This window comes from Scomber scombrus, chromosome 15 (assembly GCF_963691925.1).
Source record: "Scomber scombrus chromosome 15, fScoSco1.1, whole genome shotgun sequence".
Classification (NCBI taxonomy): Eukaryota; Metazoa; Chordata; class Actinopteri; order Scombriformes; family Scombridae; genus Scomber; species Scomber scombrus.
The window spans coordinates 21,488,930-21,505,460 of NC_084984.1; the positions used below are offsets into that span (position 1 = coordinate 21,488,930).

The following is a 16,531-nucleotide window of genomic DNA, read 5'->3' on the forward strand; positions in this document are numbered from 1 at the left end:
AAAAACTTTGTCTGAAAACCTCAGTGATACGTTTTTTGCACCAGTCTTTCAAAATAAAGAAGCAATGGATTTTTTTTTCTAAAGCTGCCTTTTTTTCAAAAATAGTCAAGACTCTCACAGAGAGAAATTCATCAGAGAAGAGGCAGATGGACCAATTTTGCACCCACATGAGCAAAAAATAGACCAGAATGCATTTCAAGAAATTATGATTTTTGAGCAAGTGGTTCAAATCTCACTTCTTCATAAAACATTATTGCTTTTGTACTCTCAACCATGCTGTCTTCACACACACATTAAACCCACAGCTGAATGGAAGACATTTATAAAATAGGCAATCATGAACTTAAGGAGGAGAATCACAAAATTGTTTGGAATAAATAGACATTGCTGTCACATTAGCTTTAGTATCCAAGTGTGGTTTTTTTCCTCATTTATTCTCTCTTGAAATTGAACTTGTGACAGAGAAACAGCTGCAGTGTCTGTTCACACACCAGACCTGCCGCTGGCATCACACATTAACACACAGACGAACACACAAATACAAGGGCCATTAGGAGTAAGAGGATGGAAGCTCTGAGTGCTGTGGCACATTTAAGATTGAGGAAACACGTCACAGAAAGCCATTGTACATAAAAAACAAATCTCGCATTTTTCATCAATATTTATTACAGTGTGTAGGGTTAGCTTAAAAGCACTGCATAACATTAAAAAAAGAAATGGAATTAAGCCTGAGAGGAGAGAAAGCAGAGAAAAAGCATAAACAAATGGATGATGGATGAACTCATAGTGATGCTTATGGACGGATGGCAAGCCAGGTAATGAACTGATTTCTGTAAGATGGATCATTTCTGTAGAAGTCAGTGAGGAAATGAGGGAGGAAGGGAATTACCAGACCTTGCCAAAGAGTTTTGGTTACAACATTTTCCACTAAAAGCCTTTCTCAATATCCACTTTTCCATTTCTTCATTTCTTATTACAAGCATAAGAAATATACTGAAGTTTGTCTTTGAATTAAATTAGAGGCACTTAAACAACTAATTCAGAAAATGTTGAGTTGTTCTGATGTTTAAATTTAGCCGACTTACAATTGAAGTGTTTATTAAGTGGAGATTTACACATCACTAAATCACAACATAAACCCCTGTAAGTTAGTTCCTATGTAGAGATTAGTTGTTACTTAATATTTCCACATTGCCAGGTTACCTAACTAACTGGACATCAATATTTTTTCCTACAGTGGCGAAGTGGTGACCCCGCCCTACTCTGCCCCTGATTGGCCAGCACTCATTGCCTTTATTGGTTTTGTTGGTTAGCTTTAAGCACGAGGAGTGAGATTGGTTAGGTGTAGGGTAAGAATATCAGGGTAAGCCAATCAGAGACTTTGCCAACCTCTGGAAAAAAAATATATCACTAACTCGATCAATTGGCAAAGTTAACGTCAAAAAACGGATTAATGATGATGTAAACAAACACAGTGCATCTCAAATTACAAAACAGAAAGCTAATAGGGATAGGCTAACAAACAAACAACACTGTTCAGGTTAGCAAATTCAGATATTTACCTGTCATTCTCAATTGCATGAACAATACGACTCTGAAACACATATTTCTCCATGTTTGCACTTATGAATAAAACAAAGTCACGCCTACATTTTTACATTTTGGTTGAGTATGCAGTTTGGCCCCATAAAACAATTATTTTTGGAAGTTATGTCATAGCTCGTGATGCTACAGTGACTTCCTTTTTACAGTTGATTTCTTTTCATTCACAGCGCTATTGATGTTTCCCAGCCAATCTTCACAACATTTAAGTCTTTTAATGGCGCCATGGGATTTAGTAAATCAATAATTTGTAAAAACTAGCTGGCAAAGTAGTTAGTTACTATGAACTTAACAAGTACACACAAATCTATTGATGGATGTACGAATGACTGGTGCATTCGGACCCATTTCTCCTGTCGTGACTATCTATCAATAAAACTGACCTCAAACAATCCTATAAAAATGAATGATGATTTAAAAACAGTCTTTTTCCACCTGTGATGAAAATGATGCGATGTTCTGATACACAAAATTAACGAAATAGGCTAAAGATTTTTTGTAAAATTGCTTACATTATACAAGCATGCTAATCAGAATATATTATAATATGTTATAGTTGCTAGATTGATAGTACGTCAGCATAAATCATCACAAATCATTGTTCAGTCATTCATTCATTTTGTCATATTAAATCTTCCGTACACAGCCATCTGTAATCCAGCATGTCTGGGGTCTAGACTGCAGCTTTCTTTATGATTCTGTATTGGAAAATGCTGGTAAGCACTGCACATACATACACCTACATCGTTACCATAGGAACCAAAGCCGAGAACCCAAATCTGACCCAACCACTTTTCAGTGCAGACAGATTGCTATAAATATCAGATCTGAGGAAAATAAATGGGATTTTCCTCCCTCCTCAAAACAACTAGAGATACACAAAGAGATCCCCCACTTGTATCCGTCTCTCGCTCTCTGTCTGCTGCCTGCTGTTGGCAAAATGAAATCTGATCTGGTTCCTTCACTAATTCACTCTCTCAGTCAACCATTATCCTATTCATTCATTCTTTTTTTCCATTCACCTGTTTATTCTCATTCATACTCATTCATTCAGGCGACAGAGCAGAGGGGGGAAAAAAAATCTATGAATGTATGCATGTAGGTAGCCGTTGCCATGGAAACTGGTCACCTGATACTGTCTTTACCAATAGGGATTCCCCTTTTTTTTGTGTGTGTGTGTGTGTGCCCTGTGAATTGGGATGGGATACAGAAAAATGAGAGAAGATCCTATCCTGCTTCTTTTTTTTCTGTGTCTGTGTGTGCATGTGTGTGACTCAGAACAAAAATAGGCAGATTCCTACGAAAAGCAATGTTGTCTTTTAGTTTAGGGTTTCCCTTTATCAGTTAAATGTAACCACCATCATAAAGTAATTTTCAGTGGAACTGTAACAGCATTAGATGAAGCAATTTCATAGGAAAAGCAATTTGTGAAGGTTAAGACATACTTAAATTTTACTCACAGTCACACAGTGCCAAAGTATAATTTGTCTGGGTATAAGAATGTATTATTTTATTTTTTATTTTATTTTATTATAATTACATGTTTGCTGCAGCATCTCAGCAGCTCTCACCTGGTGTTGTAGAATTAAAACATAAATAATAAATAAATAAAATAAAAATTACACTTACAAAATGTCACTTCCACAAATACATTTTTGATGATCTGTTTATGTGGAACATAATCTTTACTTGGTAATGGGTGACATTTAGAATTTACTGAAGTGTGTGTAAAAGCAACAGACCCTTCAGCTGAAGAGAAAAAAAAATCTATGAATGAATAGATAGGTAGCTGCTGCCATGGTAACTGGCCACCTCACACCCATTTTTACCAATGGGGATTCCCTGTGCGTTTTGAGTGTGTGTGTGTGTGTGTGTGTGTGTGTGTGTGTGTGTGTGTGTGTGTGTGTGTGTGTGTGTGTGTGTGTGTGTGTATGTATGTGTGTGTACTCCCTGCTCTGTGGAATGGGATGGGGTTAAGGAATGAGTCATAGGAGACTTTATTTTAGTCATTATGGTGTAAAATCTAGCAAACGTGTTATAAAAATATAAAAAAAGATCATACAACATGTTGAATGTATACACGTAAATGTATTCAGGCCATAACTGATGATGACGTTATATAGTTTTCTTAGTCCCATCAAAGGCCAAAAACAAATTTGTCACTGCAGCCAAACCTGCAAATAGCTCTTCCCTCTGTGCCATAAACCTTTATTGTTTTTCAAAAGCTATTAAAAAAACATCCTCAGTTGCATCGGCCTGTTCCTTCATCACAATGAACATGGTCAATCCCACATAAACTGTTCTGCTGCCGTAAATACTCACGACCACGCCACATCCGCAGCTGAAAATAGTACCCAATAAATACACAATTCACTGTGGGTTGATTAACATTTGCTTAAACGTGCAGTCCTCAGATGTTTAAGGAAGTTATTTAACCTTTTAAAAAAAAATCATGTATTTAAAAAATATATATATATATTTAATAGGAACTAATAGGCATAAGACTGAGTGTCACACAGGCTGGAGAGAGTATTATAGAGTAGTATTGAGAGATGAATATGTTAATTTTAGTTGTTTCAGTTGCTAATGGGTTATACGTTTATTGTGCTTATCATGGATTAACCAATTTATAGTTGAGGGACAAAAGTTCATGTTTTTATATTCTGACAGTCTCACTCAGACTAATGAATTTCCCCCATGATTGAAAAGTTAGCCATCTGTCTGCTGCTTTCTATCTGTCTGTGTATTCTTCCAACCTTCCGTTTATCTTCCGGTCTATTTCTCTCCCCCCCTACCTGCTTCTGTCTCCGCTTGTCCATCTGTCAGTCTTCCTGGGGGATTATTTTCCTGTCTGCCTTGATAGTTTCCCTGCTCCTTCTCATGCCACCTGCCTGGTTAATTTAATGACTGCAGTCCTGTTACATAACAGGCCCACCTACAATAATTACAGCATAACCACATCATCGTTCGTTTGCGTTTCTGTGCGATGGTTGCGTATACTGTCCGCTGTCTGTGTCCCAGTATATATCATCAGCCTGTGTGTGTGTGTGTGCTTTTCCAGTTGGAAGCAAATAGTAGAGCTGGCAAGTTAACATCCTATCAGCCAAACGCCCACACAGGCTCTGCTGGCCGTAGATAAATGAATCGGAAACGGAAACACTACCAAACACAGATAAAAATCTAAGCTACTGCAGCAGGTTGTGTTGCTAGTCTTAGATAAATCTGAGAGCAGGGAGTTTCCCCTTATTGTATATAAAAATACTGCATGCATGCATCTGTTTTCATATGAAGAGGATATTATTAGCAAATTTCAAGCATGTGTATTTTAAATTAACTCGTTCCTGTTTCAAGAAACCAGCCACTGTATGTTTAATCAGAAATCACACAAGTCAACAAAACTCCATAAAGATCAATTGACTGTTGATGGTAGATGGGCAACACTTTATATTACAGGTCTGTTATTTCTTAATAATTCTCTTATTTATAATCAGGTGCTTGTTTAATCAGTCTCATTGGGTTTTTAGTTAATGAACTAATTACGCTCTATTTTACCAATAACTTAAGGAAAAAAGTTTATTTATGGACATATGATATCATACCATACAATTTCAGGTATTAACAGACGATATGAACACATATGTCATGTGATGCTCAAAGATAGCCAAATGATCAGACTGAAGTCTGACCATTTTCCTTTATCTGTGCTTTTTCATGAATGTAGAGAGATTACATCCACCATTCTTTAAAAAAAAAATACTTTTCATTAGGTTTTCTTTTAAAGAACACATATAAACAAAAGTTGTACATATGTGCCAACTGGACACTAAACATATGCTCAAGAGAAAAAAAACAAAATAAAATAAACAACAGTAAGGCAGGATGTACACTATGTACACCTATGTATAATAAACCCACACACGTGCGCATATCCACATATGTACACTGTCATATTACCCATAATAATATATTTTAAAAATTATATTGGAAGATATGCCCTTAAAGTATATGACTGTTATACAAATTCAGGCCTTATAGTTTACACATGGATAAGGTATTATGACCAATTTTCGTCAAAGGCATCAGTTTGGGTTCTCAGTTTAGTTCCTCATTCCTAATCCCACCTTCACTGCTCAAATGTATCTCTAATGGGGGGAAACAGTCACCATTGAGCTGTTCATCAGATCTACTGTATATGAATCATTGACTGAATCATGAGTCTAAAACCAGTATGGCTCAAAGCATTCAAGAAATTATTAAGTCAATGTTTGGACATGTAATATTGACCTTTCATTACATTTTACAGTGGAAAAATGTCTCACTTCTCATCCACTTAACATACTTGATAAAGCCTCCTGGTGGACTGCTTGGTAAGACTTCCACTCTCTATGTCTCAGTATTACAGGACTGCATTGCACGCTACACGTCTTACTATGTCAGAATGGGCCTAATTGTACATTACATTAAACCAGAGGTATTCAAAGTGGGAGGCGGAACTCCCCAGGGGGGCTCCAAACAGTTTCAGGGGAGGCTCAGTGCGTGGAAGTGAAAACATATTAGTTATTACATTAGGTATCAAAAAGAGATCACATAGAATAGATTAAATGTGTGTGATTTGGTTACAGATATAGTTCAGAGATACACTAGTTTCGGGGCATTTTACTGTTTTTCCAGTCAGAAACTAATAGATGCCTTCAGACAATAAACGCCTTTTTTATTTATTTGGTGTAGTCTAAAGTATGTCAAACAGCAATATTGGATTATCTAGGCTCAATTGTCGAGTGTCTATGGGATCAAATAAAATAATCATGACCCATAGGCATCCAGGAATTGAGTGATACTAAGCAAGTAAACTTAAGGTGGGGGGGCATTCTCAGACTTTGAAAACCCCCACATTAAATCATTAGACTGATGCAGCGGAGAACACTAATATTCTCACTTTCTCTGTCTCTGACTCTCACATACACAAACCCACTCACACACACATTAGACTCAGACTACACCCACCACTAATGCTTCCTGTTTCCCTTTAATCAGAGCTCAGGTTTCAGGAAGACAGGATGCATTAGTGGTGAGAGGGGGAGATGGTCTGCATCAGCAGGTTGTTGACAAACCTGCCGGCTGGAAGCACCCAGCATCTGTATACAGCGGGGCCCAAAAGTCTAAGACCAATGGTGAATGATGAATGGGAAAGTGTATTTAAAAGTATATTTAAATAAGTTAAACCCGAAAGTTACAGCAGATATGGTAGAGAGAGTCAGTCAGTTACCGTGTCAAATTGCAACACAGATTGAGTCATGTCCGGATTGTGTTGTTGTGCAAATTCAGACTTGCTCACTCCTTTCCAGAATCCTGTTGATTGTCCTCTTGATCCTCAATAAGGAGGTTTGACAGAGGTCAGAGGTCAGGATGAGTAGGAACTAGCAAGGAGTCTTTCCTCAGAAATGCCTCATGAGTTCAGTATTGGGTCCTTATAGTTTGAACTCTCTCTTGATCAGAATGAGATTTAGTTGTACTTAACAAGTATATTCACATGTATCTAGAACTCAGTGAGTTGCCTCTGATGGTCGAGATAAAACAGAATTACTTTAGAAAAGCTAGTGAGTGGACTTATAGTCAAGGTCATTTTGCCAAACTGTAAAAATACAAACTTTCAAGGAAGAAATTTAGGGTATGAGTCTTTTTTAGCCAACAGTGGCACTAAAGGATAGCAATGTTAGTTGTTGGAAGTACCACTATGGTTTAGATCTCATAAAGGAGCTGGTGTGGCTGTAGACTTTTGAGACAAAGTATATAAAAGTATGTCTGTAAATTGCATTAAAAAAGTACAAATTTTCTATTAACAATATCTAAAACAGGAAATAATTGAAGCTTATGGGAGCCAGTATAATATAGATATATAAATAAAATAAATACAATATATAAATTGTAGTTACATTTTTAATTTATTGAAACAGTCAAAGCTAAGCACTGTGGTTGTTTCTGATCTGAATCTGCATTCATGTCTAAAGAATGTATGCATTGTATGAACAAGGTTTACTATATGATCAGTGATGACGGGCCACCATTGGATGAGAGTCATGATGTCTGCTCATCATCTGACCATCACATGATCTCACATCTGATAATCATCCTGTGGATAACAACGTCTTCTTTGACGGTTTTGTTAGACGTAAAAAACAGAGGCATGAAGTGATCATTATTCTGCTGAGTGACCAAATATGAATGGAATTCAAATCTGACTTGAGTACTTGTAGAAAATCATTTAAAAATGGTTAAAATAGTGGCAAAAGTTTTTGTTGTGTGATTTTTTGTTGTTGTTGTTGTTTTTTTAGGTTTTGTGTTATTTTAACTTTGCAAGCTTTTTCAGTACATTGATTTCTGTTTCCCTGCGCATTTGCATCTTTCTTTGCACACATTTAGCGTCTTTGTGCGTCATGTGTTACATGTACAGGAATGCAGGCCAGGAGCACTTCCTCTGTTCCTTTGGCAGCGGGCCCCGGAACTGCATTGGAGTGAAACTTACAGACGCCTTCCTTAAGGTGACACACACTTTCATTATATCCATTTCTCAAGCTGTCCATAATATTGTCTGTACTGTATGAGTGAAGGAGGTGAAAAGATGACTTAAGGGACACCTCTTTGACTTCAACCTACAGTATGTTGTGACTTTTGGTTGTATTTCAGTGTTCTTTAGGCAGAGAAACAGACACAAAGAAGAAGTTAAAATGATGAGATGTTTACACATTTGTGTTGAGCAGCCTTAACTATGCATTTTTTGTTTGAACTTATGGGTCATGTTTAGAGGAGGTAGAAAATAACAGTAGCACTGCTATGAGATGGAAATAACCAACAGGGTAATCCTTATTTGTTCACAGTTATCAGACCAATATAATTCACCTTGTTTAGAAATGCTACGCACAGTACTGTACTTTAATTTAGATGAATACAGCAAAGTTATTGATGTTGAAATACTTAAACCTGATTTCAGAATGAAAACATGAACAGGACCACATGAGCTATAAGCATCTGTGTCTGTTTTTGATTATGTCTGGTCCTCTGCACCAATCATATTTCAATATTTTAAAGAAATAGTACTCCTTCAACAATTTGATGACATTCCTCTTTTCATGATGTCTCACTGTTTGTTTGTAGACCTGAACACCTCTCTCAATCCTTGCCAAAGGTCAGCAGAGTTAGACATGCTATGGTTAGCTGTGAAACTGGAAACTTAAAATAGTGTGATTTAAGGATGAGATCAGAGATAATATACACTGTATAAATTCTGTTTTTAATTGCAAGTGAATGCGTTTGTTATGTGAGAAGAGTGGGAACTTTCAATTTGAGAGGACGCCGGTAGAGGAGTGACCTAAATGGGAAATAACAATACTTTAACTGTTGAGAACTGGCATTATTTAACATGTAAACAAAGAACAAAGGCAGTTTGATTAATTCAAAGTTTTCAAGCTTAAACCCCACTTAATGGAGCAAGAGAGGAACCAACAGTGACAGAGAAGGAGGTGAACCATCCCCCAGCCACTCAGTAAATAGAGCACTGCTCATGGGAATGATGAAACGCTTGGCTGTGTGTGCGTGTGTGTGTGTGTGTGTGTGTGTGTGTGTGTGTGTGTGTGTGTGCATTCAACAGTGATATCAGACGGATAGCCCCATATCCCCCAGGTACAGACTATCTTGTTTAAACCACCTGCCAGTCCCAACGGCAGCACTCACCATAGTCACCAGTACATACCGTATATACTCAGGAGAGACACACACACACACACACACACACACACACACACATACATAGCCTGTGGAGAGCACCAGAACAAGACAAGTGTGTTACAGGTGTGACAACAGCAAGGAGAGAGATTTGCTTCCCATGTGGGGGTGCTTCCTCTGGAAACAGGTGTGTGTGTGTGTGTGTGTGTGTGTGTGTGTGTGTGTGTGTGTGTGTGTGTGTGTGTGTGTGTGTGTGTGTGTGTGTATGTGTGTGTGTGTGTGTGTGTGTGTAGGACTGAGTCATCCCTCGTTGTTGCATTTTTGATAACTTGCAACATCCCAAATCTATATTATGTCTGTACGCATGTGTTGCTGTTTTTTGCAAGAGGACAAATGGTAGATCCGGCCTTAGTGACGGTAATCTCCCAGGGAACATACTTTCAGAGTGTTAGTTAACGTCTGACTCAACTCATGTGGACTGGTGCAATCTGCTTCCTTCCTTCTGCTCTCATCTGGCCTTTGTGGCCACACTCACTGAAGAGTGAAAAGCAGTTGACCTGAAATGAATGAGGTCATGAATACAAGACCGTGGTTCAAAATACAACATATATATTTTCTCTTTGTACAGTTCATGTGTTTGGCTGATGAAAAAGGCATCATGGTTGAATCAGTTATGACATCTAAAACATATGTTCTTGAAAAAATCGTCTTGAAATACAGGATTTTGATTGTAATAATTTGAAATTTGATCATTTATCATTGTAAACTGCATATGTGCCTTATGAGAACACAACAGCTTGACAGGAAAGCTTAGCAACAGCAGTTAAGGGTGGCGGGGCAGTGAACAACAAATTATATAACAAGTAGAGTATAACAAAATAAAGTTGAAAGATTCAGATGCAGATTCACTTCATAGGTTGTAACATAATAAATTAGTTGTTTTTAAGTCGGTGTCACCCTCTCACTCCCCAGTGTCAAGGCTAATACATACACAAACATTTTTTACACACACACACACACAAACACACACACACACACAAACACATGCGCACACGCAGGCACGTACACACATGCACACATACATTCATGAGTCATTGTAAATGTTGGGCCTGATTGAATGGCGCTCAGGTGAATTGTTCCCAGCGGTTTAATGATCTGCTCTCCTCTCATTCAGCTCTCCTCATTGTTCAGCTCATTTGAAATTGGATTACGTATTCTAGATAAGCAAAGGCTGTTTGTGTTTATTATTGCTTAAGAAAGTCGCTTGAATGGGATAATGTGGGCAGGCCATTGCTCTTTACTCTCCAAATGGATAATGGGTAGTCATCTTCTCATGGGTTAAACTGTAGAAATGAGAGACTGGTGGATTTCAATTCTCAGGCCAGAAGCATTTACCAAACTACTACTTTAAAGACCATTTAAATATGAGGCAAGTAAGAAAAATAATGTAAATACCTCATGGAAACTGTCATGTAAATTTATCACAAAAACATGGGTTGGTGGTATTTACGTTAAAGCGGAAATATCTTTTGAAAATTTTGAAAGAAGGGATTATACTTACTTCCTCTTAAGTAATGAAAAATTTAATTTCCAGCACACCCTTACTCAATTCACTGTTTTGCTGATACAGGATTTCTTAGTCTGGTATGACCACTGACCGTATATAAATATGGACGTCATGACAGTCCCCTAAAGGTGAAACCAAAACATCTGAATCACCCACTGGCAGCTGGCTCCAGGATAGGTCATAAACCCCGCCCCCTCCAAGTGCTTGCTTTTCTGATAAGTTTGTTTTTAATGAGTTATTTGACAATGTAACAAGCAGGTGTGATGTCATGATTGACAGCTATGATAGCCGCTCTCAGACCTTTGGGACAGCTGAGTGGGCGTGTTGCGCGGACGCTCATCCCACCACCTGACTCTACTGCACAGACTCTGGCTCCAAATGATGTCACACAAGCAAAATGGCAGCTCCTGGAAAAGAGATATTTGGACTTCACTTTTGCATAGTGGCAGGAAGTAGAGACGCATATTTAGTCTATGGATATTACCAGTAGCTTATGGTAACTAATGTTGGCAAACGTTTGAAAAATATTGCTGTATAACTGACACTACTGAGTCAGTTTCCTCACTTTATGACTTTCCTGCTCTTGCAGTGCTGTTAGATTGTGTTTGATGACTCACCATTATTTATTTAGTTTCCACTTGTGACCACAGATTGTTGGAAAAGGCTTACATTGTCTTGCTTTAAATGCAATTTAACAATAGTGATCAGCTGGTGAGCACTTTGATCTGTAGTTTTTCAAATAAATATTAGAGGGTACTAAATTACCTGTGCCTTTTAATTCCTGTAAACACATAAAAAAACTCAGCAAAAGTATCAATACTGTATTTCAAATGGAACTGTCTGGAAAGTCGAACTTAAAGGAATAGTACGTTTTATTGCACTTTAAGTTTTATAATTGGTTATTATAACATTTTAGTCATGAGAGTAATTGCTGAGATGTAGGATTGCAGAGACAACAATAAAAATGCACCCAACGGCGCAACAAGCACACATGTAATTTCACTAACAATCCCTCATTGCACCACAGCACAGTTATGGCAGGCATGTTAAGTCAGTGTTGAACCAGGAAGTCCGTTAACTGGCAGATTTTACAGTGAACAGTTTGGGTTGTAATTTGGTTTTCACCTGTTTTCTCCGGCTGTCTTTGAGCTGATTTTTCTTGTCCGCAGTACTGTAAAGAGCTGAAACATTTTCCCTTTGGCTTTAACTGCAGAAAGCAAAGCATTCAATTATTTCTATTGCCTCATTGAGCAGCATATACAATACCTGACCCAACTCTGCTTGTGATCATATACAAGAAATACCCACAGTATCCATCATCTTGTTTAGGTTTATTTTGCACCAATGATGCACTCGTTGAACCTCATCTCTCACTATAACCTGCTCTGCTGTGGCTGAAACACCAGACCATCTGCTTATTTAAAGTATGTCTGATTGGCTCTAAGCAGGCTGACCACTTGCACATACCACCACACACACACACACACACACACACACACACACAAGCACCCAGGAGGGCGTGACCAGAGTGAAAAGTAGACCGCAGGGATCTAGGTCAGAGATGTGACTCATCGCCTCCTTGCTTCATCCTCCCCCCGTTCCTCCCTCCACCACCCTCGTCATCCTTCCCCCATTCCCTCACTTCTTTCATCCCATCTTCTTTCCTGGTTCATTCATCCTGCTCCTCCCCCTTCCATCAGAATAATCTTCATTCATAAAGTGGAGGGAGGTGGGGCAACCGTGTGTTACTGGGGGATGCCATAGGTTGGTTCCGTGGCTGGGTATCAGCCAATGAGGAAAGCTGGCTATGATGTCACCAGCCATGAAGCTCTGAGAGTACTTGGTATGTAGAACAGAGCAGACAATTAGGTTTTTCCTGTATTATAGTGCCATAGTTCAACCTTTATATACAACTGACTGGACATGGAATGAGTGTAATTGAGGAATTTTTGATGAAAAATGAACATTTGATATAGTGAAAAAGGTCTGGTTGAGCTTTGCCAGATGGTCAAATGAGAACTGATGTAAAGAAAGCTTTTTTAGAAAAGCTCCATATGATTCAATTGAAAATGGATTATTAACTTTTATAATTTTTCTTTCCAAAAGTAGGAGTTGTGTATGATGAGTCATTACTGCAGTCAGCCAAGTACCAACAACCTAATGTTCCCTTTCAGCTTGCCTGCTATTTCCAAACCTATGAAACAGCATACAAACAAACAAAAAGTGTTATGGAGGCTGGATCTTTGCAAGTCCGAGGCTTATTCAGCGTTGGTGGAAGCTCTAGCTCTGCCAAGTAACCATTTATTTTTGCTTAGGAAATCGTCATCTAAGCCCCCGCTGCTCTTAACTCTAAATATCATCTGTCAGGCACGAAATTAAGTTCTGTTTATGTCTGAAACTGAAGTAACAACAGAAAGCCAGAAAACAGTTTTTTCTTGTGTTTTGCTGTCAGGAGGCGTGCATGTACCTGTTAAAGCACTACGACTGGTGTTTGGAGCCTCCATCGCAGGACCTTGAGTACAAATGGCTGCCTGTCTCTCGCCCCGCCAACCCCCCCACCATCTCCTTCACCCGACTGGATCCAACTAGATCCGACAAGATCGACACTAGATAAGATGCACAGTGTGTTTAGTGATGAACCAATTTTTTAATTTTTAATTTTTAATTTTTTTAAATAAAACCATTCGACCATTATAAACTACAGATGGGAAGGTTCACCTTTTGGCATCGGTGCACCAGCATAAACATTCACAATGCAATTGCCCTGATTTAAAAAAGTGTGCACCAGATACACTTGCGAACATCTTTGCATCAGATTTATTTATATATAATTATTAGTAGAGTCCATATGCATTTATTATTTAGAAATGTGACCAATAATTCAATATTTAAATTGATACCACCTTTTGACTGGAGCTGCTCACAGAGCATATGCATGTAAACTGGAGAACACTACACTACAAAGACTTGTGAAAAGGCCTGTTTGTAAAAAGGTATAAATGTTTTTTAGGGCTGTCACTGAAATTCAAAAAATGTGTTTGAACATGGGGGGAAAAATTTGTATTCTACCTGTAATGATCTGTTCGAAATGTAGGCTCCAGTCTACGCATCAGACAACTTGAAGTAATTTTTCCGTGTGGTGCAGCAGAAGGCGCTCTAAAACTTCACTAGCTTGACTCACTGCTTGCTGTATTGACGTTTGCAAATTAAGCTAATGTTAATGTAATGTTGTTTTATTAAAATGGAGGACAAATAGCGAGCATCCTACGCAGATAATCACTACACAAAACATCTGAAGTATTTTGGGTTCCACACTTTGACCGGCAAAGTCAGAAACAAAGATAAAGCTGTTTGTCAACTTTGTAAAAGGCAGCTGTCTTTGCACATTATTCTGCACACTGACATGCATGGGGGGAAGTGGAATGCACATTCAAATTAAGTCGAATGAATTGCGGGTCATTTCGATTTTGTTCAAACTAGATTTTTTGAAAAAGTGACAGCCCTAGTGGTTTTTAGAGATCAAAAAAGAAACAGCATAAAAGAGGTGCCACTGAGCTGCCGTAGTTGAGAAACAAATATGTAAAGTAAAAATGGCACTTTTCAGTTAATTTATGATTTACTGTATGCTTAAAGCTACTCTTACCTTTCCTTCATTTCACACAGCACTTTGAAAAAACTTGAACAGAAACAACCCCTCCTCCCTCCTATGTCCCACCCCCGCACTCCCTTCTCCTCTGCGATCGCGCACTATATATATATATATATATATATATATATATATTTTTTTTTTTTTTTTTTTTTTTTTTTTTTTTTTCTTTTTCCCCGTGGGAGCGGCTGGAGGTGGAAGCCGTGGCCCGCTTTTGTCGGTCATTGTAAGTCGCTACTGGCTGTTTACGGCTATCTCCGTGGATCATGGATGTATTATAATGCCGTGGATCCACAACAGCCTCTCTTCCGCGTGGGGGTCCGCACAATTACATAATGCGGAAGGGGAAAACAGGCAGGTGGCTCGGCCAATCATATCATTCGGACCGAATGATATGATTGGTCAGAGTTGTCACAGAATATTATGAGAATGGAATAATGATTAGTTTCTATGCCTGGTGAATCTCTCTAACATTTTAGAATGCCATTACCTTATTAATAGCATTTTAACCTAAACAAAAAAATGTGTAAAAATGTAACAAAGGTAAGGGTAGCTTTAAGAAATAAAATAAAACTCTGTACATTATTGAGTTGCATAGCATAATTTTTTTGCATTGTGTCAAATTACATTCAAATTGTGTCCTGTCATATCAGTTGTTGCTTTAATGTATTGGATTGTTTGCAATGCATCCGCCTCCGAAACGACGGCTCTGGATCAAATTTGCCTGTCTAGAATGTGCAGGAAAAGCTGGAGCACACAGAGGGAAGCCAGCAAACTGCAAGGCTTTCCCCTGCTGCGTATGATACAGTAATCATTGTGGGGAAAGCCGAGGAGTGTGCTAGTTTCACTCTGTGTGTCCCTCTGCCAGATACTCTGCTGCTTTCCTTGACAAATCTATAGTGGAAGACAAAATGAATGAGTCATGATAAGTCCTCCGTTGTCAAATCTGAGACTACTACTGTAGATGGCATTTTTTGTCCTTTTTTAAAGTCATTTATTATATGGTAGTTAACATGTGAAACTCTTTTTCTCATTGAATTAAATCACTGTAACCTTACTCATACATCACATGTTCTACATTGAATTGAAATGTAGCTTAATTACCTACAAATAACCACCCAAAACTGCAGCTTTTATGTTAAAGAAGTAGCATTATCTTCACGCTGCACTATCAATATTTAACCTATTAAATTGAAAGGAAACACACGTGCACACAGGAACACAGAGGTAAACCCTCAGATTCCATCACTTCCTCCAAACCTGTCCCCCCCCACAACCACCACCTAGCAACCACCACTGCTTAGCAACAGTTCGTCAAACCGACACTGACTTGCTTCCTCTTAGTATGCAAGTCTCACAGAAATACGTGCACACACACACTAACCTGGTTATTTTTGAAAGCATTCAGTCCGCAGTGATACACACACCATCTGAATCACACGTAAATGATGCCAGAAGGTGCTCCAGAGCACAAGGCTAAGTTTGAAATAACCCGAGTGACCTGAATGATAAAGCACATACACTCATAGACATAGTATTCAGATGAAGCGTCAGGTCTTTTTGTTCAATTATTTGTATTACCTTAAATATTGTGTATATTTGCATTGATCTTTATGTGTAATGGTTTGATGTATGAGACAGTGTCTAACTTCATGTAATGTTAATCAGATATACATGTTTTGAGATAATAAGACATATATTCTATATTATCATGTTACCGTGTCATTTTTATGAGTCTGTGTGCTGTGTTTTATGCATGTACTGTAGCTTTCTCTTGTCAAATTTACAGGTGGAATATTTTAATTTTAATTTTAAATGCCATTATGTTATTACGGTCTGGCCTTGTTCTCAGTTTGGAGTTTAGGATTTTTGATCTAAAACATCAAATGTTGTCTAATTTATTTTATGCACATTCTTTTTAAAATCAAAAATAATTCTTTTTTAGGCTACTTGCCAGTCAAACACTGTTAATACTACAGCAGATAACAGCATAAATG

At 38.1% G+C, this 16,531-nt stretch overlaps 1 protein-coding gene across 2 annotated transcripts in view; it reads left to right on the plus strand.

Annotated features, from left to right (window-relative positions):
* LOC133994854 (putative cytochrome P450 120) overlaps nt 1-16,255 on the plus strand; it is a 26,035-nt gene extending 9,780 nt beyond the window's left edge. For both annotated transcript variants that reach the window (XM_062434046.1, XM_062434047.1), the window contains exons 10-11: nt 8,054-8,141; nt 13,341-16,255. In XM_062434046.1, coding sequence (XP_062290030.1) covers nt 8,054-8,141; nt 13,341-13,502 — 250 coding nt within the window. In that variant the 3' untranslated portion in view covers nt 13,503-16,255. The remainder of the gene's footprint in view (nt 1-8,053; nt 8,142-13,340) is intronic.
* The last annotated feature ends 276 nt before the right edge of the window (nt 16,256-16,531 follow it).